General features: G+C 44.2%; 1 protein-coding gene across 8 annotated transcripts in view; it reads right to left on the bottom strand.

Moving 5' to 3' along the window:
* SLC37A3 (solute carrier family 37 member 3) overlaps window positions 1-21,909 on the bottom strand; it is a 157,347-nt gene extending 135,438 nt beyond the window's left edge. For 2 of the 8 annotated variants that reach the window (XR_015244602.1, XM_086688712.1), the window contains exons 1-6: window positions 21,810-21,903; window positions 19,091-19,240; window positions 13,282-13,443; window positions 11,771-11,879; window positions 5,104-5,196; window positions 2,070-2,153 (exon numbers count right to left, since the gene is read on the bottom strand). Coding sequence is in view for 7 of the 8 variants with exons in the window: in XM_086688712.1 (XP_086544838.1) it covers window positions 2,070-2,153; window positions 5,104-5,196; window positions 11,771-11,879; window positions 13,282-13,370 (375 nt within the window). In the remaining variant the exon portion in view is untranslated. Of the gene's footprint in view, window positions 1-2,069; window positions 2,154-5,103; window positions 5,197-11,770; window positions 11,880-13,281; window positions 13,444-19,090; window positions 19,467-21,642; window positions 21,742-21,769 lie in introns of those variants that run through there. The other 6 variants (XM_086688719.1, XM_086688729.1, XM_025929519.2 and 3 more) reach the window with 6 other exon arrangements.
* Window positions 21,910-24,582: the final 2,673 nt, after the last annotated feature.

Genomic DNA, 24,582 nt, shown 5'->3' with positions numbered 1-24,582 from the left:
CCCCGGCTCAACGTGGATCTTCTGCTCTAAAAAGTTCAATCCTCGGGGCGCCTGGGTGGCGCAGTCGGTTGAGCGTCCGACTTCAGCCAGGTCACGATCTCGCGGTCCGTGAGTTCGAGCCCCGCGTCGGGCTCTGGGCTGACGGCTCAGAGCCTGGAGCCTGTTTCCGATTCTGTGTCTCCCTCTCTCTCTGCCCCTCCCCCGTTCATGCTCTGTCTCTCTCTGTCCCAAAAATAAATAAACGTTGAAAAAAAAAAAATTTTTTAAAAAGTTCAATCCTCATTGTTCGACCCCATCATACAGCTCTCGTTTTCTCGTCCTCAGGCCCATGTGTGTGGAGGACAACTGTAAGGACCGAGTTTGTGGATATAAGGTCAGTCAGCGCAGGGCCACACACACCGTGGGGCCCAGGACACACAAGCATCATTATTACTGCAGCTGTCGAGAGAACCGGTGGAAGCTGTGATCGGCTCGGTAAATCAGTAGCGTTCGCCAAGCAACTGCTTTTTGTAGGCATTTTGCTCAAGTGAACATTTTGTCTGCAGTTGAAATTTCTTTGGGGAATATTCTGCATGGGTTAAAAAATGGAATGCACCATACTATATGTTTCCATTCTGGAATAAGCAAAAGTATAAGGAGAGAAAAACGGTCAGTGGTTGCTGACCAGAGGCTGGGGGAGGAGGGAAGAACGGTAGTGACACAACTGGACTCGTTTGTTGAAACTTGGAACCACACACCAAGAAGGGTGAGTTCATGCACATACTTCAATTTTTCAAATAATGTAAAAAAAACAAAACAAAATGTACACAGGTTTTAAAATAAGATGTATACGTGGGTAGGCGAGCAGGCTACGAATGAATGAAGTGTTTCAATCTCTCAAGTGGCAGATATCAGAAAATCATCATAAAATAGGGTCTAACTGAAATCCATGCTTTCATTCAACCAATAAAAATTCCTCACTAGGAGCTAAGAAACAAACAAACAAAAAAGATGCATCAAATGTGGATCTTGACCTCTAGAGCACTAAATTAGCTAGGCGTTGTTCCCCAGGCCTCGCACGTAGAAACTCGCAAGAGCCTCCCTATCAGCCCTATGGGGAGGTCTTCAATGAGGCTGAAGCAAGAGCAATGGCAGCTGGGAGATGGCGGAAGAGGAAGTGACAGCCAGGTAGTCCAGGTCTCGGGAAATCTGTGACCTCAACCATCATGCTGCAGACTCCCAGGGAAAGCAAGACTGATACAGAAATCAGCAGCCCAAGCAGCAGACAATGTAAGTGCTATGGCGGGGGAGCCCGGAAGAGGAAGCGATCCCTTTCAGGAACGAAGGAGGTCAGGAGAGTAAGGCACTATGAAAGAACTGCCATTTAGCCAGTCACTTGCAGGAGACCCTGAGTTAGACTATGGAGAGCTAACTGAACAGGGAGCCATTGGAGGCAGGAAGAAGAGCGAGAGCAAAGAGAGTGAGGCAGAAAGACACAGGCTGTGTTAGGACCACGGGAAAAATTATGGCCAGATCCAAGTGGTGAAGTGTAGTGGTCAACCCAACTACCAAGGCGGCTCAGGACCAGGTTCTTGAGAGCACTGAATGCCGTGCTATTTATGCTTGGCTTTGGTGGTGAACGAATCAGGGAAGGGGCATGATCCAAATCTCACTTTAAAAAGATTCCCCTAAGTGATGGGGCGCCTGGGTGGCTCAGTCGGTTAAGCGTCTGACTTTGGCTCAGGTCATGATCTTGCAATTTGTGAGTTCGAGCCCCACGTCGGGCTCTGTGCTGACAGCTCGGAGCCTGGAGCCTGCTTCGGATTCTGTGTCTCCCCCTCTCTCTGCCCCTCCCATCCTCATGCTCTGTCTCTCAATAATAAATAAATATTAAAAAAAAATAAAAATAAAAAATAAAAAGATTCCCTCAAGTTGAAAAGGCACACAAGTTACTAAAAAAATGGAAGATTAATTCTACTCTCCTGTTCTACGTATAGAAATAGAGAGAGGACTTGGATTCCAAAATACCTGACCAAGATGATAATATTGATGATGTCGATAATGATAACACTAATACCTTTTCAACTTACCACTAGTGCAGAAGAACACATGCCAAACGACAGAACCCATCGCAAATTAAGCCGATCTCCAACAATTCCACTGATGAAAAGGCCCTAAAAATAAAGCATGTTTATTTTACAGCTCTGAGTAATGACACAGCATGAAAAACAGGAAGATACAATGCAATGCAGGTGAGGGAAACAAAACACTGACATGACTCAAAATTAAACTTCATTCATAAGCCCAGACTAGCTGTCTCCATCAGTTTCACACATGTTTCGTGAAATGACAGTGGGTTTCTGCACATTACACTGTAAACAAACTCATGTACCCAAATACTACAATCCAGTGTAAACTCTGGTTCTACCACAAGTGGATCCCCATCACTGCCTAAAAAGGAGACTGGAAAACCAAAAACAAAACAAAGCAAAAATGCTAATGAAACAAGCACACAAATATATTTCATTTTCTAGAACAGATTAACTCCTAAGGATCAGCGATGTGCATTCCCACAGGGGTTACACTTAGCCATTTGCATTCTGAAATCAAGATGTGTCACAACGCGTCCTGCACAACAGAAGCTTCTGGGGCACAAGCACTGCCTGCTTAATCTGACCCTTGGGCTTTGTGACTTCGCGAGGCAGGGAGTGTAGGGGCACAAAGCCAATAATTAGTTGAAGATAAGTACAAACGTTCTGCCTCCTGCTCTCCTCCCACTGAGCGGCAAGAATCAAAATCCGGTGGTCATGGCCGCAAGGCAGACTAAGGAGCCAAGGGCAATACACTGGGTTTCTTCCATTAATATGAATAAACGTCTTGACTGAAAACCTAAATCCAGGTATAGGTGTTTCTGATACACCGACTGTATCTACACTAGAGAAAACAGATGGTATGTCTCATCATCGACCTGTCGCTACTTCAAAAGAAACACCCGGAAGCTTCAGATTCTATGTTCTGTAGCTGCCACTCACACGTCTTATGCTACAGACAGTAAAGGGGGTGAAGAAAATCTCTCAATGTTTCAGATGAGGGAACCAATTTATTCTGTGCTATTCCAAATGCCTACATGATGCCTGAAGTGCCAGAAGGACATGCGGCTCGATATAAAGAAGCATGATCACTGACTGCCCGTGGCCCCTTTATCTCCTAAACCTACTGAATCCTAGTGACAGGTATGATCACAACTCTAGAGAAGAGGAAACTAAAGATCAAAAAAAGGGTGAAATTCCATTTGGAAAACAAATATGACACAGCCAGTTGACTGTGGTAGAGGTGGTCTTTGCACTGGACGATGCTGCTTCTTAACATACACCGTAAAGGCTCAGTGACAAGCACTCCAGGGAGTGCTCCACCCACAGGGGTGCTCCACCCACAGGGGGTGCTCCACCTATAGCTGAATGACCACGTTATTGGGATTTCCTACTCAAAATGCCCAGGGTGAAGTTAGGCTAATTGATCCACGATCTGCTCCAACTGTTTCTACTACTACAGGCTTCCTCTTTGAAGAAAAGATATTCCAATAATTGCCCAAAGAAACACTCAGAGATTACTCTGGGACTTTCACTTGGTGTTGCACATCACCTGGATATGTAATCAAAGGCTTTTTTATAACTGGACACATCTGCAAGAGAGGAAATCAGACCCTGGGAGAAAAGCACGGACGGCTCACAGTATGCTCCCCGCGGCCTGAACTCAGCCGCCACCACACAGCTCCCACAACCAGAGATCCCAGCTGCCCGATCCAAGACGACTACCTTGGACAGAGAATTAGCGCCTGCCATGCTGGTATGGCTTCCAGGACACCACCATCTCTCGGTTCTCCCCCTTTACTGCTGCACCTCTGCCCACGTGCCCGTTCTTCACGTCCCCTGCCTCGAGATAACAGAAGCCCCATGGCTCAGTTGTCGCACCTCTTCTTTATCCTCACCTGCTCCTTGGATGATTCCATCCAGTCTCCTAACTGAAAATTATCTAGATGCCAAAGACTCTGAAATCTGTACCCCTAGGCTGACCCTCTACCTTGAACTCGAGACTCACATAATCAAATGTCTACTCTTCATCCTTTGGGCAATAATAGGTATGTCACATGCAACCTATCTAAAAGAGACTGCCCCCAAAGCCTACCCCTCCCACCGTCCTCCACTCTGCTATGATACTTCTACCCTAGAGTTGTTCTCGACACCTCTCTTTCTCTTATATTCCACACGCAACAGGAAAAAGAATTATTGGTTCTACCTTCAGAACACAGGTAAAATCTACCTCTTCCCACCTCTGTTACCCCACCCTGGATCTGAGACATCATCATCCTTCACCTCAAAACCGGAATAGCCTAACCTGTCTCCCTGTTTCTGCCTTTGCCCTTGGTTCGGTCACCCAGGGCAGCAAGTGCACCTGTACAAACACGGGGCAGATCCCAGCACTCGTCTGCGCAAAACCTTCCATGGCTCCCATCTCACTCAACGTTAAAGTCAAAGCCCCAACAAAGGGACCAAAGCCCTAAAGGTCTGAGCCCCATACCTTCTCTGGCCTCACTTCCTGTCTCTCTGTTCTAATCACCCAGACCTCATTCACATCGGGTCTTGGCTCAAATACAGCCTCCCACCCGAGGTCTTCCCCAGCCATCCTACCTAAATTACAACTCCCACCCGGGGCTATGTATTCCCCTTTCCCTGCTTTATTCTTCTCCACAGCACCTATCACCTTCACCCATCCTCTTTATTTGCTTATGTACAGCGCCGTGTTACTGTTGGTCCTCCTTAGCTCCCACCCAAGAACGTAAGCTTTATAAAGCTAGGGATTTTTCCTGTGTTGCTCACTGATGAACTCCCACAGACTAGAAGAGTATCTGGCGCATGATAGGTTCTCAGTAAATATTTGTCAGATGGATGAAAAATGAATGAATGGCTGGGTAGATGGATGGGAAGAACACAAAATATAAACTTCGGCAAAACTGAACTCTCCTGGGTCAGGAAATTCTAGAATCCCTTAAACACTTCGTAAGTGTGCAGTCATTTCCATATAACATCTTTCCTCAACCTAAAACCCTCAAATTCTAAAACTTACCACAGCATAAGAGAAGAGGAAAATGGTGTCCAGCGTTCCAAGGAAAAGAGTGGCCTCCTCTGCGCTGGGGAACAAATGGTTGCTGCTCCAGATCTACAACAACACAAGAGCCAGGTCAGTCCCCACCGGTACCTGTCAGTCCTTCTCTCTCTCTCAAAGCACCTGCACCTACGGCCTCTGCCCGCCCTCACAGAGCCCTGGGGAGGTTGCACAGAGGAAATCAGCACTCTGTAGATAAGGAAACACACACGAGAGGGTTTGCAAGGTCAAAGCTATTTGCACAATACGAAAATGTGAGCTGCTTTTTTTCTTCTTTTGCACTGACGGCGCGTATGCAGCGGTGGGTAAAACTCCTCGTGGCTCAGCATGAGTCAAGGCCGTTACGCCAGACCCTACTATTAATCGTATATTCTTTATGGCCATGCTCACAGTTAAAAAAACAAAAAAACAAAAACAGGCCGATTTCACTTAAGAATGTCCTTGGTACATGCTAGATGCTCAAATATTTGGTGAGAAGCAAAAAGTATTAAATTTATTAAATCTGGCCCTCAAGTCCGCTTATCTCTAATATTCTGTGTGCCAGTGCTCGGCATCCAGGCACCATGGCTGTCCCGAGGAAGAGCACACGTGCAGCGTGTGAAGTACGAGCCACAATACGGTTTTTTTTTACTTGGAAGAATGACTGACAGAGGAGCCACAGTTATTCAGATTTGGGTATTTGGCAGATATGTCCTCAAAAAAGAACGAAATGATCCTGTCACTTCAAAATCCATTCAAAGTACAAGACAGACAAATGGATCTTAATATAAGTGTACAAAAAGCTAATCGATACAGTTTCAGATTCCACACGGCAACTAACCTTTAAGAAATTGCCACTTGTCAAATTCTGGTGTACTATCAAAGACACATGCCCACAATCAGCTGAAAAAGCTCTTAAAGTACTTCTCCCCTTTCCACTGTGTATCTGTGAAAGGCCAAATTCTCTTCAAACAGTGCAAAGGATCAGATGGCAAGAGACTGAATTCAGAAGCAGACTGAAACTCTACTATCTTCTACTAAGCCACATGTGAGATTTGCAAAAATGTAAATCAATGTCATTCTCCTCATGAAGTGATTTTTTTTGTCTTGAAAACTCATTTTTTATAAAATGTCATTTACGTTAACACATTATGGATTTACTTAATTCATTTAAAAAATAACTAAAAAAGAGATGAGGTGGGTTTTTTTCCAATTTCTCAGGTTTTTAAAAAAATTTTTTCAATGTTTATTTATTTTTGTGAGATAGAGAAAGAAAGAGAGGGAGACACAGAATCTGAAGCAGGCTCCAGGCTCCGAGCTGTCAGCACAGAGCCCGACACGGGGCTTGAACTCACAGACTGCAAGATCATGACCTGAGCTGCAGTGGGGTACTTAACTGACTGAGCCACCCAGGCGCCCCTAAATTTCTCAGTTTTAATTTCTAAAACAGTTTTAATTTCTAAAATATCTATAAATGTAAACCCACAAAACCAAAAACTCTTTGGGGTCCTCAACCCAAAAACTGAGAGAACTCCTAGAATAAATGATTTCTGAGATGGGTTGTTACAGGAAAGAAATTCTGACTTTAGAATATTAAAGAGGGGCGCCTTGGTGGCACAGTCGGTTAAGCGTCCGACTTCAGCCAGGTCACGATCTCACGGTTCACGAGTTCGAGCCCTGCGTCGGGCTCTGGGCTGATGGCTCAGAGCCTGGAGCCTGTTTCCGATTCTGTGTCTCCCTCTCTCTCTGCCCCTCCCCCGTTCATGCTCTGTCTCTCTCTGTCCCAAAAATAAATAAACGTTGAAAAAAAAAAATTTAGAATATTAAAGAGAAAAATCACAATCAGCAATAAAGAAAAAAAATGTTTAACAGAAAGTAAAATCCCCAAATTATAAAAGAATGCATAAAGTGTGATTCTAAAGGATTGGGACTTATTTCTGTGTGGCTTCAGGCATCAGTCTTGCTCCTTTAACAACACCTCACACGCTGTCACGTAGAGAAAAGAGCAGCCCACACAATGATCAATCGGTATTTCCATGCACTAAGTGGGGCCCTAAAGTTCCCCAATTCGAGTCATTTTGCCTCAGGCCACAATCTTCCGCCCCGATGCTCATTAGGACCCAGGACCAAGCCCTGTTGGGCACACATCAATGTGAGCTAGAGACAGTGGCCTCAAACAGCTGCCCCAAGTTTCAGGAGTCCTTCTTTACTCTCTCAAGAGGTCACCAAAACTCCCTGCAGGTGTGGCTTTCACAAGAACGGACAGATTTCAAATAGCTTTCTTTTGCTTTACTACCAGAATTCAGCTGAAATATACTTTTGATGGTCTACTTAACAAGTGGAAAACAAAAACAAAAAAACAAAATAGTACTAACAGAAAGATACAGAAAATAGAGTAAGAGAACAAGCCTACTAAAGAAAGTTCCCTTCAACAACAGAAGTCAGACAGACTTGTCAGAAGGATACATACCAGTGAGAAATGGTCCATGCATACAGAGCAAATCACCCAGTGTTTAATGAAATGACTTGCACACGGTGAAATCCCATGCACTGCAGTGGTGTAGCTGAGCTGGCCTGCATGCACATACAATTAACATGGGAACCCCCGCCCCCCCTCCCCCGGCCTGTATGCATGTCGGGTTTTCGCGTGTTGTGGGGGGGAGGGGCTGTACTAAGCACCGAGGCACTTCCTGGAAGCATGAAATTGTGTGCGTGGGGGTTTCCTAAGTAAGAATGTTTAGCACAGAGTGAGGGCGAGGCATGGGGTGGGGAACTACTGACAAGAGCTTCCTGAAGTGGTGCACAGAGAATGAGTTAAAGCTGACTTCCGTTCTGGGGTCTGCTCTCTGACCACAGTGAGTGGTATCGCTTTCCGTGAGATTCTGCTGGGGAAGAGCAGCTGCGGATGAGCTTGAGACAGAGTGTTGAGGACACCCTGAATCCTGCTACCCTCTCCTGGACAGCTTAGACTCAATCACACTGCTCTCATGGAAGGACTGTACTGTCTGGGGAGGTAAGGCTTTTTAATTTAAGAGAACAAAATCTTGCTTACAATTTTCAGTCAAGTTGTCCTCAAATATTAAATTTAACCATTACCTCCTTGCTATCTCTAAACATAGATTTTATGTTCTGTTCCCTATTTTCAGTGTTCATCCATATCAGTGGGATCCATGATAAATTCTCAGGTGAAGAGACTGTGTGTACTTAATTCTTTTTGTAAAGCATCTAGATAGCTATGCATTAAAATGAAAACTATAGGGGCGCCTGGGTGGCGCAGTCGGTTAAGCGTCCGACTTCAGCCAGGTCACGATCTCGTGGTCCGTGAGTTCGAGCCCCGCGTCAGGCTCTGGGCTGATGGCTCAGAGCCTGGAGCCTGTTTCCGATTCTGTGTCTCCCTCTCTCTCTGCCCCTCCCCCGTTCATGCTCTGTCTCTCTCTGTCCCAAAAATAAATAAACGTTGAAAAAAAAAATGAAAACTATAATAAGTAATTTTTGATGATGCTGTTCAGGACACTTAAATGTTTAACGCTATGTTAGCAAACTATTTTTCAGAATAATTTTACATAAACCCCTGGTTCTTTTTTTTTTTTTTTTTTAGTTTATTTATTTTGAGAGAGAGAGAGAGCATGAATGAGCAGAGGAGGGGCAGAGAGAGAGAGAGAAAGAGAAAGAGAGAGAGGAAGGGAGAATCCCAAGCAGGCTCCATGCTGTCAGTGCAAAGCCCGATGCAGGGCACGATCTTATGAACCGTGAGATCATGACCTGAGCTAAAATCAAGAGTCAGATGCTTAACCCACTGAGCCACTCCAGTGCCCCATAAACTTCTGGTTCTAAGAACTCTTCCCACTTCAGACAAGAAAGCAAGTCTCAAATGGAGGCTAGCGCTGACAGTTACAGACACAGAAGCACAGGAAGAGTGAAAAGTACGTATCACCCCAGCTGTTCCACTCCCAGCAGTAGGCTTAGAAAAGAAAAGGAAAGAAAAAAAACCCAGACCTTAAAGTGTAAAGAAAGGAATGGAAGGTCAGCACTGCTCTCCACGACAGCAGAGACGGAAATACAAAGATCTCCAGGATAAGTCTGAACGTGACTTCTATATAACCAACCCATCCAAAGTACTTAACCCACAGTTCTGAAAAACCAGAATGGTGAAATCTATTTTAGCAGCAATTAGAGTAAGTAAATAAACACCTAAGCAGAAAAGTTAATACAAGTCCCACAAGAGATAATAATGTTAACATGGTTACTGGCAATAAAGAGTTAACAGAGCAGGCCTGAGACTGTTCTCCTCAAAAACGCCTACTTGTGAGTTTGGCCCCTGGCTGGCACCTGAGAACTTGGATTTTGGGAATGTTCCCATCCTTTCCTACTAAGAGTGGTTCACTGTACCTAAACTGTTTGTACAAACAATGTGGTTTACGCTGAACCTTTCCTCCTAGGCGTCTGGAATTTTTGTACATGTCAGGCACAAGGTGCCTATGTGACCAGTCCCAATAAAAACACTGGACACTGAGTCTCTAATAACCTTCCCTGGTAAACAGGTTGTCACAACCTGTTGCTGGAAGAATCACATACATCCTGTATGAGCCCACTGAAAAAGTCCTCTTGGAAGCTCGCACCTGGCTTCCTCCAGAACTCAGCCTATGCTTTTCCCTTTGCTGATTTTGCTCTGTATCCTTTCAGTGTAATAATCCACAGCTACGAATATGACTATAAGCTGAGTCCTGTGAGTCCTCTAGGTGAATCATCAAACCTGGGGGTGGTCTTGGGGGCGGCCAAACTCAGTTACCTAAAAAACAAAGGCAGCCTTAGGCAGCATAACCAGAAACTTAGTGCCGAAATCAAATCCTATTGCTCTGTATATTAATCAGACTGCACCTGCAAAATCACATTCAGCACACAGCACCACTACGCTACAGTTCAAGGAACCACGCACGTTGGCCTAAATAAGAGAAACTTAGGAAGAAAGGTCTTCTCTGAATATTCAACAGGCTGTCACGCAGCAGGAATCGACTACTACGAATGGCTCGGAAGAAAACCCAAGATCAAAATTAAACAGCAGAATACTTTTCCCTAATATAAGAAAGAACTTTCTAGAAGTATTAAAGCAGAAGGTGAGTGATCATCTTTCAAAATGACAAAGAAAGCATCTATACTGGTTGAGAGGTTAGAGCACATGACCCCTTCAAGGGCACTCCAAGGTTTGTGACAAGTCATTTGATCATTTAGATGTACTCAGGGAGCACACAGCACTGTCAAGACTCAGTGTGAAATCTAACCCTCTATTCCTAACATCTTTCCTTTTAAAAGTTCCTGTTATGGGGCACCTGGGTGGTCAGTCGGTTGAGCGTCCGACTTCAGCTCAGGTCATGATCTCACAGCTCATGAGTTCAAGCTCCACATCCAATTCTGTGCTGACAGCTCAGAGCCTGCAGCCTGCTTCAGATTCTGTGTCTCCCTCTCTCTCTCTGCCCCCTCCCCTGATCATGCTCTGTCTCTCTCTGTCTCAAAAATAAATAAAAACATTTTAAAAAATTAAAAAAAAAAAAGAAGACATGCCAAGAATATTAATATGTATCTACAATTCCACATAAGTAGAACTCAAGGTATGTGGTAAAGAATGCATGGAGTGGGGCACCTGGGTGGCTCAGTCAGTTGAGTGTCTGTCTCCTGGTTTCAGCTCAGGTCATGATCTCGTGGTGCATGAGTTTGAGCCCCGCATCAGGCTCTGTGCCGACAGCTCTGAGCCTGGAGCCTGTTTCAGATTCCGTGTCTCCCTCTCTCTCTGCCCCTCCCCCGTTCATGCTTTGTCTCTCTGTGTCTCTGTCTCTCTCTCTCCTCTCTCTCCCTCTGAAAAATAAACATGAAAACATTAAAATAATGCATGGAGTGGATTTGTATATTGAAATAGGGTATTGTAAAGAATAGCATCTCCATTCCAACTGGTCATCAAAGGATTCACTTGATCCATAATGAATTCAAAGAAGTGGATACATACTCCCTGACTTCTAGACTCTTAAGCAAGATACAAACAAATGAAACAATCACAAGGTACCTAAATACTGAGACATTAAACTATGTAACACACCATACACAGTTCAGATGGCGGGGGGAGGAATTAGTGGAAGCTAGGAAAAAATTTGATAGAAAAAAGTGGCATTTTAGGGGCGCCTGGCTGGCTCAGTTGGTGGAGCATGTGACTTTTGGACTCTGGGTTGCAAGTTCAAGTCCCACGTTGGGTGCAGAGATTACCTAAAAAAGAAAAAGTGGCATTTTATCTTGCCACAGAGGGAAAAGCCAGATTTAGATGGGAAGGAAAAAAGAGAAAGAGCCTAAAAAAGAACATAAGCAAAATCTCAAAGGCAGAAATGAGTACAGGTGCTTGTGAAACTCAATTAAAAACCAGTCTCACCAGAACTGTGTCACTTCAAAACGGTGAGAAAGCAGCTGGATAGAACGGTAAGTAAAACAGGTCTGAGTCAGGGCAAGCTAAGAATCAGGCAGAATAGTTTGGGTTTTATGCCATAGGAAACAGCCATTTTTCAGAGTCCTAAGCAGATGAACGAAACAAACTAGAAGAATTTCAGAGGAATTTAGGGGTGGGCATGGCTCGCTTCCTGAACCCGTCCTAGCACTTTGTTCCACTTACCTCTACAGGCAATCTAATGGACTTGTTAAAAGCACTTGGGGTCCACTGCTTAGAGATACTGACTTTGACATTGCTAAAAGTTTTTCTTGATGCGTGGAGCAACGAATAACTGCAAAAGAGAAAAGAAATACAGCTGAAAGAATAGCAAAGAAAATGGCATTCAATAAAAACCCATTTGTTTTATTCAATTTTAGAATTCTTCTCTTAAAAAAAAAAAAAAGTTTTGCTTTATCAACAGAAACAGTCTGCCAAGCAAAAGAAAAACTTAACTGGGGGTGCCTGGGTGGCTCAGTCGGTTGAGCATCTGACTTCAGCTCAGGTCATGATCTCACAGTTCTCACAGTGAGTTTGAACCCTGCACTGGGCTCTGTGCTCTCCATCCAGAGCCTGGAGCCTGCTTCGGACTCTCTGTCTGCCTCTCTCTCTGCCCCTCCCCCACTCACACTCTGTTTCTCAAAAAATGAATAAATGTTAAAAAAAAAATTTTTTTTTTTTTAAAGAAAAACTTAACTAGTCTTCTTGTATAAGCCCCTGTGTTCACTCCTAACTTATCCCTCCACCTAGAAGACAGATACGTGATTGATCCCAACCGACTTTAAATCATGGAGGCAGTTCTGTAAAGAATTTTAAGTCTTTAGCAACCACTGGCCCCTTGTTGTTGTACTAGCCACTCAGTAGCTTTCTCTTGAGTGCTGTCTTTTCCTCATATTGATGCCTCCTCTCATCCCCAACAAACGGCTATCCCTAAAAAAAGCATCCAAAACTACCTATCAACTGTTACACAATTAGAGAACCATTTCCTAGTTCTGCCTTAAAACAACCAAACAAACCTATCACATCATTTGTGGTGCCTTCAATAAAGATTAACCAAAGAAAATCTACCCAGAAGAAATCATCAAAACAGCTGAGCCACAGGGTTATAAGTAACATGGCTCCTAAAACCAAACAGCCTGGTTTATATCATCTATGGACCACTAAAGAGAGCCACTGAGGGCCACAGAATCACAAATACTGATGATTCCTTGGTCATGCTCCTTACAATTGTCTCATACAATTTTTACTTTACTTCTCAAGGATGCACAGGGCATATCCTGAACACGTGCATCCTGTGTTCTGAAGCTCCTGGTTTTAGTAAAGAAAGAATTTCATGTTGAACCAGTTTCTCAACCGTGGCACTACTGACATTTTGGGCCCTGAAAATTCTCCGTTGTGGGAGGCCAGCCTGTGCACCGTAGGGTCTGTCTGTAGCAGCATCCCTGGTCTCTATCCACTCCAAGTGGCACCCCTTCCCCCAGTGTGACAACCAAAAATGCCAAACATTTTGGCCAAATATGGGCAAACATTGCCCACGGGGCTACCAAAAAGTACAACAGAAAGAATAACTAGCCAGTTCATAAACCCATGCCAACTCGTGCATTCAACACTTGCCATGCAGTAAGTACCTCTCCCAAACAAACAAACAAACAAACCAAAACACACAAGAGAACAGTTTTAGCAATCCATCCACATACCTGAAGAAGGTGAGCAAGAACACAACAACGTGATGATGGCTGAATCGGGAGAACAGAGTTCCTCTTTGAAAAATATTTGGCCAGGCCATAGTCTTCCTGACCTTCCTTCTCACCTCTGACCTCAAAGTTTGGACAGTAAATTATTTACATCATTTCTTCTTTCTGGAAAGACAAAACGCATTATCAACATTACTTAAAATAGGCAGTTAATCTAAAAACTGAATTATGTAGACTTATAACCAGTCAGCATATTATCAGGCCTTGAAAAAAATCACATGGGCTAGCTGACACCAGAAAACTAGATTGATAACTATGTTTTATAACAAGTCCTTAAAAAGAAAAATCCTTGACAAAAGATTGCATACTAACAGAAAGAACTCTCATACAAACTGGTAAGAAAATCACTAATTCAAGGCCAGCTGGCTGGCTCAGTTGGAAGAAGGTGTGACTCTTGATCTCAGGGTTGTGAGTACTTAAATAAAATCGCAGGGCTGCCTGGGTGGCTCAGAAGGTTAAGTGTCCGACTCGATTCTGGCTCAGGTCTTGACCTCACAGTCATGAGATCAAGCCCCAAGTCAGGCTCAGCATGGAGCCTGGTGCTTACTTGGGATATTCTCTCCGCCCCCCCCCCCCTCTTAAAAGAATAAACTTTAAAATAAAACAAAATCTTAAAGAAAAGAAAATCACTAATTCTGACAGAAAAATGAGGAAAGGAAATGAATAGACAACTCAGAAGAAATGAAATGTCTATTTAATTTATCAAATAAAAGCTCCAATTGGTCAGCAATACAAGAAATATTAATTAAGGCAAGAAAACGCTTATATAGTTAAAAAAGATTGTGCTCAATGTAGTTCAAGGTCTAATGACTCCTAAACTCTCATATACTGCTGATGGAGGTAAAATGTAGTATTACAGAAGACAATCTGGCCATAGTCATTAAGAGCTTTGACACAAAAATTCTATTTCCGGGGCACCTGGGTGGCTCAGTCGGTTGAGCAGCCAACTTCGGCTTGGGTCATGATCTCACAGTTCGTAAGTTAAAGCCCCGCGTCAGGCTCTGTGCTGACAGCTCGGAGCCTGGAGCCTGCTTTGCATTCTGTGTCTCCCTCTCTCTCTGCTCCTCCCCTGCTCACATGCTGTCTCTCAAAAATAAAGATTAAAAAAAAAAAAAATTCTATTTCCAGGGACCTATCCCTAAAGAAATACAAGATGCATTCAGCTCTATTAACAAAGGTAGCTTTCACAGTATGTCAAAGAAGCTTTTTTATGTTAAAGAAACGAACTTTGTGTCAGTCATAAGGAAATGGGTAAAGAGGCAGGGCCACTCCCATGCCCTCTGTCTCCACCGCTTTCTCTCACTTCTCCTTGGTTCTCTCTGAAAGCCGCATCCATGCTCTAATACCCAAGAATTAAGCACAGAGTAAGCATCTAAAATTTAATGTCTCCACTTATAAGTCTGCAGAGACAACCTGAATATGCAATTAAAAGAGGAATGATTAAATAAACTATGGTATATCCATATAGCTGAATATTTTATAATCATCTGACATGAAGAATTGAGGCTTTTTAGTGACATGAGAAAATGGCAAGTGAAAAAAGGAAGAAATGGGGTGCCTGGCTGGCTCAGTCAGTAAAGCGTATGACTCTTGATCTTGGGGTGGTGAGTTCAAGTCCACGTTAGGCATAGATGACTTACAAAAAAAAAAAAAAGTAAGATATGACTTATAAATATCAACTCAACTCTATGTTTACATAATATTTACAAATAAATAGGGAATACACTAGCTCTCTCTGCGTAGTAGGATTATGGGTAATTTTAATTTTCTAAATGCTTTCCTAAAAAATCTACAATAAAAGTATATATTACTTTTATAAGCAGAAGGGAAAAACATCCACAGCATTGGTAAAGTCTTGTAATTCACTTGCTTATTAAGAAAAAATAAAGTTAAATTAACAAAATGACCTGTATGCTACATGTACTGCAATAGTTGAGGTAGGAGCCAAACTCAAGAGCTCCCAATACTGAAATTAGCAAGTCACAGGGCTTTGCTTTCAAGGCTGTGTGCCTTGTAACTTCTATTAGACTCATGTTTTCACCAGCCACAGTTTAGGAGAGGTAGCCAAACCGTAAATGCTGACAGACCCACCAATTGGCCATTCCTGAAACTTTTGGATAAAAGGTACAAAGGTGAGGTGGTTAGACATTATAGTGTTTGACTTACTGGCTATAAGCCTCTGGACACGCCAATCTCTATGAATCGCATGTGGTAGTCTATAAAATGTCCTGTCTCTTTTGAGAGTTATAAGACTAAAATAAACAATGAATGTAAGTAAGGTATTATTAAGATAATTATTTTAGCCACTGATCTGCCCAGGATTAATCAAGCCCACAGCAGAATGTAGCTAATTTCATTTAATCTTTCTCCCTGAAAAATGTTCACAAAATAATGAGCCGAGTAGGATTTTAAAATTCCACTTACAAAACGTAATAAACTTTCTGTCTGTAATTCCAGAAAGTTACAAACCCGAGAGCTATTAGTGTTACTGCTAAATTTACCTCCATCCCCTAAATTAAACATGAAACCCAGTGGAACTCAAAGCTTTGTGTAAATTGTAGCTCTTTGAACTGAACACATACTTTCACACCTCAAAACAGTATGCTGATAAGAGTTATGAAATTCAGTAATTTATCAGGTAAAATAATTCCAAAAATGTATGCTCCAACAGATTGGGATTACATTGCTTTGGCAATAATGGTTGTGTATTTCAAGGCTCTGCAGTTACATTAATAACTTTAAATGACTACCGAGCTGTTTGAGACCATCTGGATTTCATTTCTAATAAACCACCTTTTCCTTAGTTCCGTGACATGAGAGAAAAAGCTTAATAAGTACACCAGGAAAATAGTTTTAGGTAATCACCTGCTGCTGGCAGGATGCCATTTAAAATGAATACTATTATAACATCTGGTCCTAAGTAATTACAATAATTAATAATAATGATACCTTGCACTTATATTCTCTACATCACAGAAGCGATTTCTAATCATCTGTGAGCTCTGTGACCCTGGGAAAGTGCTGAGAGTTTTTGCCAAGTCTGAATCCATCAAGCCCATTCTACTTTCTCAAGACATTTTCTTTACTGCTCTGAATACAGACTGAACAAATGTCGAACATTTTCCAAGTGTATGTGAATGCTGTCATAATTAATAAAACCAAAATTCATTTAAGTACTTCTAAATTCAAAGTAGTTTATCATTTAGCATTTTCTCAATGGATACTGAATATACAACTATCACATGAGAACAAGAATTAGCTTTTAAAAACAAAACTTACTAAAAATAAGATCCCTGCCATCAAAAAGGGTCCAGAATCACTGAGCCATGCTCACTCCTTTTCAAAACGAGTTCATAATCATGAACTCATCTGATCTGTGATGAAGCTTTTTTGAGCCCCAGAAGATCACGCATACAAGGTATTTTCCAGAATGAGACACTCTGCATTGTGTGATCAACGCTGAATAAAAGACATGGAACGTGTCCAGATGGAAGGTAATCTCCCCCTTATAAAACAATGCCTTGGACTATAAAGCGTTCCAAAACTGTTACTTTCTATAGATGTTCAGAGCCCATTTCAACCCCACAGCAGTAAGAGTTCAGGCTGTCCTGTACCAGGAATGCTGTGGGAGACACGGACTACAAAGCGGAAGGGGGAAGGCTGGTAGGACAGATGGCCCGCGGAAAGCATCTCGGCCCCCACGGCCACGTCCTCTGACCCAGTCCTCACCCTGCCCCAATCAGCTTCTCTGAGCTCATGCCGGGGGCTCTACTGCCCGCTGCCCCTCAGCCCTGTCACCGACTGACCTCCCGGCACTCCGTGTCACTACAGACAGCGCTTGCCCCGCTTGTCTTCTGCCACTGCTTCGGTCTCCGTGCAATATCCTGGTGGCTCATCTATCACTCCCCAGTCCTCTTCACACCCATCTTTTCCTCTATAAAACCCCACAATTTTATAGAGGTTTTCCACAATAAAAACCCCAGCCAGTAACTACATCACCTCCCCCAGGCAGATTTCAAACACCCAACTTTCTTCCCTTCCAGAAAACTCCTTGCTCTCCTACTTCCCACTCACCAGTCATTTTACCTCACCAAAGCTCCCAATTCAGTCACCTCACCATTTTCCCATCATCCGTTACCCTCCTCTTGTCCTCAGTTCCTTCTTCACTAACTTAGAATCTATCCAACTCCCTTATGGGCCTTTTTTTCTTGCCTCTGTCCACCTACCCTGTACCCAGGCGGCTGCAGTTTGCCGGAGAAAAATCACACAGGCGGGCTGATTTCACTTTTTAGATTCAAAACCACAAACCTCAAAGGGCATGCAACACTGCCCAGCATGACTACACTTCCCTAATGATTCTGCTCTCTCAACCTCTAAGACAATTCCACACTTCTCTCTCGTTAAAGCTCCAGCACCCCTCTCTCTCAACCAGCGCGACGGCTTTCTGGCGACGCCCAGAACAATGGCTCTAACTCGGACCCTCCAGAGTTCCCGACAGTCCAGACAACTGTCCGTTTGATACGCCTCAGGTACCTGAAGCAAGATGCTTCACTTCCTCCCTCAAAACTGATTCCTCCCCCAGGACCCCCCACCTCATAAATGATACTACCATTCCCCCAAGTTGCCCAAGGTAACCAGGACTTATCCTTCATTTTTCCTTTTCTCTCTCTCAGCTTCCACAACCAACCCATCACTAATTACCTCCAAAATACATCCCAAAGTATTCCTCCTCTCTCCATCCCCACTGCCACCACCAAGATTAGCCACCCATCCCCCACCAAGCCTACCCCTAAAGCCTTCCGCAGGGTTTCACCATTTCTATGTCTACCCTGCCCCCAACTCATTCTACACACATCGGCCAGAAATATATCTTAAGACATAAACCAGCTCCCACCCTCTGCTTAAAACACACTGATAGCTTCCCAAGACTCAGATAAAAATACAAAACAATTTGCCATGCCCTTCAAAGCCTGAATACCCCAGTCCTCTGTAGTAAAATGGGAAGGTTAAGGGGAAGAGAGCAGTGAACTGGACAGCTGTGGTTTGCAAAAGGAGGCTAAGGATAAAGGAGGTGACTGCCTGAGCAATGCCTTTTGAGAGAGTGGGTGTTTCTTTTTTAACTGTTTTATTGATTGTCAATAGGTCATGCATGCATAAGGCAGAAAATTCAAAAGACATCGAAGGGGTACCATAGAGTGAGGTCTCCCTCTCTGATCTCATCACCCCGTGCCCTTACAGGTTTCTTTGCATCCCTGCAGAATACATGCCTGTGCATCCACTCCAGGCATAGCTCCTCACTCACACATACACAAAGGAGCATACGACACACTATTCTGCACCGTTTTCTTTTCTTCACTTATCAGAGGTGGGAGATCTGCCCCTATCTGCACCTACAGGGTCACCACATTCCAATCTCCCACCGGACATCTGGGTGGTTCCCCATCCTTTGCCACCACGAAGCTAGCCACACTTCGACACAGCAAGGAGCTAGCCCATTTCCTTCCTCCCCACCCTCGCCAGTGCCACACCTCCACACTCGCTACAACGTCCCCACACCGAATTCTTTTCTTGTCCCTGAGCCCTTCCTTGCTTGGGGTCTTTGCATTTGCTGTTCCGCTGCCTGAAATGCTTTTCTGCTGGTTCTTTGCGAATGGTTTGCTCTTTCCTTTTCTTGGCTCATCCTCAAATCATCTCCCTCAGTGGTGTGCCCTGATCGCCCCGTCTACAACGGCCGGGGCCGTTACTCAGTTACCTGTCTCCTCTCTGTCTCTGCTTCTTCCTTTCATAGCATTGTTCCCAATCAAATTATCTGGTTTAACGGTTTACGTGTGTGTTGTTCGGCTGTAAGCTCCACAAAAGAACGGCCTCATCTGTCTTCAGTCCATGGCTACATCTCTGGCACCTAGTAGAGCATTTAGAATGATCCATAAAGATTTTGTGCACGAATGAATTCTTTGCCCATAACCAACACCGAATACTCTCAAAGCACCAGGCACTGTGCTAGGTACTTGCCTTGCATTACTGTATTTAGTTCTCACATCTTATAAATAAGAAAACAGATTTTATAAAGTAGTATCTCTTAACAGAGGAAGCGAGCACTCAAACCCAGACCTGACCCTAGTCTCTATGCTATACTATATAAGAAAAAAGGCTAAAATATCTGAAGTTGGGTAAAACACAGCAATTAGAAATAATCTCACCTTAAGCTCAGAAGTATAAATCCTGAATGGGGGAAAAAAAAACCCACCTATTAGTAATAGTGGTTACACTATTACTATACTCAAATGAGAAGGACATTAGATGGGCAATTACTTCACTCTTCAGACTTCAGTTTTTACATTTGCAAAGTAAAAAGATGGTGTGTACTAAAACAGAAAAAGGTAGCTGGAAGAGTAATGAATGCATAGCTGAGTTCGATTATTTTGACAGTATTGTGTGTGTTGTAATTTAGCACCTCAATGTTTGACACAAGTAACTTTTTCATCCGACATCATCCCATTTGAAGCCATTTATCTGTACCACACGAATCCTTTCACTCAAAACTCAAGCCTTCTGTAATTTTTGTCTCTTCTTAAATTGTTTCATTACCACAGATGTAAAGTACCTAGCACTTCCCTGTAAAATTCTCTTGTCTTATTCCAGGCTTCCTAAAACTACATTCTTCCTACCCATTTTAAATATACTGCAAAGACAACTAGTTTTCAAGATAAAAACCTTTCCCTCTCGGTGTGCCTGGCTGGCATGTGACTCTTGATCTTGGGTTCTGGGGTCGAGTTCCACATTGAGGGGTAGATTGTACTTAAAACAAAAAACAAAAACAAAAAAACCAAAAAACAACAACAACAAAAACAACTTTCCTTCTCCTAAACAAGACTCACATTCCAGTTAATGGTTACTGCTGCGACATTTCATTTTATCAGTGGACAAAACAGAACCTTCGATAATACACTTGATTCTGACATCTAGAAAGAAACAACACATTGCACCGACTTTAATTTTATAAAATTACTGTTTCAGGGTCATTTTCTAATGAAAATGAAAGGCCGAGGTGCCTGGGTGGCTCAGTCCATTAAGCGTCCGACTTCAGCTCAGGTCATGATCACACAGTTCATGAGTTTGAGCCCCGCATAGGGCTCTCCACTGTCTGCAAGGAGCCTGCTTCGGATCCTCCATCTTGCTCTCTCTGACCCTCCTCTGCACTCTCTCTCTCTCTCTCTCTCAAAAACAAAAACATTTTTTTTTTTTTAAAAAAGGAAACGAAAGGTCAACAGAAGAATTATGTTCTTTGAAACCACATGTGACCCACAAAAAGGCATTAAAGTTGGAGCTGGAACCATAGAGCCTCCACTTAATTAACTTCTCTGAGCCTCAATTTTCCTCATTTAAGAATTAAATTAGGGGGCGCCTGGGTGGCTCAGTCAGTTAAGCATCCGGCTTTTGGTTTCAGCTCAGATCATGACCTCATGATTCATGAGTTCAAGCCCCGCATCCGGCTCTGAGCGGACGGTGTGGAGCCTGCTTGGGATTCTCTCTCTCTTCTCTCTCTGCCCCTCCTCCACTTGTGTTCTCTCTCCCTCTCTCTCTCTCAAAATAAATAAACTTAAAAAAAGAAAAGAATTAAATGAGATAATTTTAGAGAGTTCCTAATATAGGAACATCCAACAAACGGCAAAGAAATAATTCAGCACCAAGACACTGAAGAAAGGCGGCAACTGGGATTCAGATTTCACTCACCCCAGGAACATACTCTTCTCCCTACAAGCATTCAGTCACAAGTTACCATGAGATCATCTACAATCTTATACTCCAGGAAACGCCAAAAGCCCTGTAGCCACGTTCCCATTATCCCCTGTCAAAAGTGAGAATAAACAGACCACATTCTGCAAATAAGAATCCTGAGAGAATGACGAATACGCAATGTGACCAAATTCCTTGACTGAGGCCACAGCAGTTAGCAGCATACAAAACCCAGCTATTCCACTAAGACCCTCCCTCTTTGGCCTCGGTGCATCTTTTCCAAAAGCCTGCCTTCCTTCGCACCCTACCTGGAAAGCATCCCTTCACCCGGTCTAAACTGCGGCCCTTTTCCGGGACAAGAGCCCTCGTGGCGCGCGGCCGGGCCCCACTCCCCGCGGGGGCCCTCCCGGATCCTCCCGCTCTCCTGCCGCTCGGGTCCTCGTCGGCCCCGCCCGGCCCCGCACTCCCGAGACCGAGGAGCCGGGCCCGGGCCGGAGGGGAGCGGCGGCCCGCCGGGCCCTCGGCGCCACACCCACCGGCCGCCCCCACCCGCACCCGCACCGGCACTTCCGCATCGCGCTCCCGTCCCCTGGAAGCCCCTCGGACCACCCTCGCGGGCGGCGCCCGCACACCTCGCCCGGAGCTGGGCGCCGGCCCCTCCTCGGTCGCGCCCCACGCGCCGCGGCTCGCGCACCCGAGACCGCGCCGTCGTCGCCGCGCTGCGGCCCACTGACCCGCTCGCTCCGGTCCGCTGCCCGCAGCCCGTCGTCCCCGCCGCCACCTCACCCGCGCCCCGGCAGCCAGGGTTTCCGGACGCTCACGTGACCCGCCCCTCCCGGGGGCATGCTGGGAGTCGTAGTCCGACTGCGCCGCTTCACCTGCGAGTCGCCTAGGTGACAGCGGAAGGGAGAGGGAATGCGGGGGCCTCGGTGAACCTGGCTGTTGGGCTGGCGGACGGATGACGGCCAGGAGTGTCAGCTGGAAAAAGACAGTGAGAGATAATATATAATGATCTGGGCAGAATCGCTATATAGGGCATCTTTTTTTTTCCAGAAAAGCTTTATTCTGTTCTTTGTTTTTATAGAAAGTGACATGCTGCTAAGTTTGCTACTGACCAGGCATCAGGGCGTAAGCTTTAGACTTTTATTTAAATTAATTAAACGCAGTGACCCATGCAGGCAGGGCCATTAATCTGCCTCTGCCATTCACCTTCTGCACTCCACCCCACCCACCCAAACAAGTAAATGAGTGTTAAGATCCTGACAGCCTCAAACTAAAATTAAAGGCCTTAAAAGGAGGCAGGACTTGGAAGTGGGAACCTTCTAGTCTCCTGGGCTCTTTCACCTGTTGGGGGAATATAATTTTTTTTTTTAATCTCCCAACCAAGAAAATTTCTCTACAAAGATAGAGAAAGAAAAGTTTTACTATTGGATAAACATTAAACCAGAATGTGATGCTCATCATGATCTAACAGATTGCAAAGACAGAAAGGAATCTCCCGCATATACAGCCAAGCAGATACAACCCCTTACATGCATGTTCTCAAATAAGCAATCACTAGCCCTCAACTGAGAAGACCGGGACAGGAGCTTTTGTCACGTATAGTTGGTCCAAACTTTATCATGGCAACTGGGGAGACTGCCTGAATTGGCTTATCCAAAGGAGAAACAGACTTCTCATACCTCTAGGACAAGAGATAGTGTTGCAAATTGGAGCAAGACGCCCACAGAATTTAGGCTTTTAGCCTCCCAGAAACTAGGAAACTGGAGGACTATCACCCTGGATGTTTGTATTTCAAGATGGCTCCCGGGTCCTGGAAAGTTTCCTGATATGAGGCTAGCAAGAGGTTATTTAGCCATTATGAATGGCTATACATCTATTTGAAAAGGACAAAGGGCAGGGTAGAGGTGGGAGTTCTTATTTCCAAGGGAGACTTAAACCTCTTATTTTTAATTTGTATTTTCCTTTACAACAAGGCAGTTGTAGTTCTGTTCCCAGTCATCTGAGAGTGTGGCTGGGAAAATGTGATATCAGTGTGAGCAAAAACAAATTGCCCCAACATTTCACTTTTATTTTTAAAAATATTTTGTGGAGGGGCTCCTGGCTGGCTCAGTTGGTGGAGTGTTCAACTCTTGATCCCGGGGTTGTGAGTTCGAGCCCTACGTTGGGTGTAGAGATTACTTAAAAATAAAATCTTGGAGCGCCTGGGTGACTCAGTTGGTTAAGTGACTGACTTTGGCTCAGGTCATGATCTCACAGTTTGTGGGTTCGAGCCCTGCATCACATTCTGTGCTGACAGCTCAGAGCTTGGAGCCTGTTTCACATTCTGTGCGTCCCTATCTCTCTCTGTCCCTCCCCCCACTCACCTCTGTCTGTCAGTCTCTCCCTCTCAAAAATAAATAAACATTGAAAAAAGTTTAAATAAAATAAAATCTTAAGGCGCACCTGGCTGGCTCAGTTGGAAAAGCATGTGACTCTTGATCTTGGGGGCATGAGTTTGAGCCCCGTGTTGGGTGTAGAGATAAATAAAAAATTGTTAATCTTTAAAAAAAGAAACACACACACACACACACACACACACACACACACACACAGTGGAACATTATTCAGCCTTTAAAAGGAATGAAATTCTGACACACGCTACAACATAGATTGTGTCCGTGGGATAGAGACACATTGAAATAAGCCAGTCACAAAAGGACAAACAGTGTATGATTCTGTTTACATGAAGTGCCTAGAGTAATCAACATGATAGGGAGAGAAAGTAGAATAGTGGTTACCAGAGACCAAGGGGGAAGAGAAATGGGAGTTAGTGCTTAAGGGGCAGTTTCAGCTGGGGATGATGCAAAAGTTCTGGAGATGGATAGTAGTGAGGGTTGCACAATTTGAATATATTCAATGCCCTTAAAAATGGCTAAAATGAGGGGCGCCTGGGTAGCTCAGTCGGTTAAGCGTCCGACTTCAGCTCAGGTCATGATCTCGCGGTCCGCGAGTTCGAGCCCCACATTGGGCTCTGGGCTGATGGCTCAGAGCCTGGAGCCTGTTTCAGATTCTGTGTCTCCCTCTCTCTGACCCTCCCCCGTTCATGCTGTGTCTCTCTCTGTCTCAAAAATAAATAAACGTCAAAAAAAAAAATGGCTAAAATGATAAAGTGTATGTATTGTGAAACATGTGTGCGTGTGCATAAATGTATGTATGTGTGTGTGCAGAGGGGGTGAATAAGATATCACCTGTGTCACCACCACCAGGTCAAGAAGCCCACACCACGCTCTTTGCACTTATAGTCATGTTGGTGGAGAGGGGTCAGAATAGGGAGAGGCAGACTCTCTCTTCTCCTTAACTTCCACAACCACCTAGACATTTCACTCTTTGATTTCTACTTCTAGATGTTCTCCAAGTACCGGATCTGAGTCAGCTGACTTTTTTTTTTCCTTTCCCCATAACCATAACTAGAAGAAGAAACCATTTTGACATATAACCTCATTGACACGAACATCAAACAGGCTT

The sequence above is a fragment of the Puma concolor genome, chromosome A2, assembly GCF_028749965.1.
Source record: "Puma concolor isolate L17-30 chromosome A2, mPumCon1.1.hap2, whole genome shotgun sequence".
Taxonomy (NCBI): Eukaryota; Metazoa; Chordata; class Mammalia; order Carnivora; family Felidae; genus Puma; species Puma concolor.
This window is presented reverse-complemented; position numbering and strand designations above follow the sequence as displayed.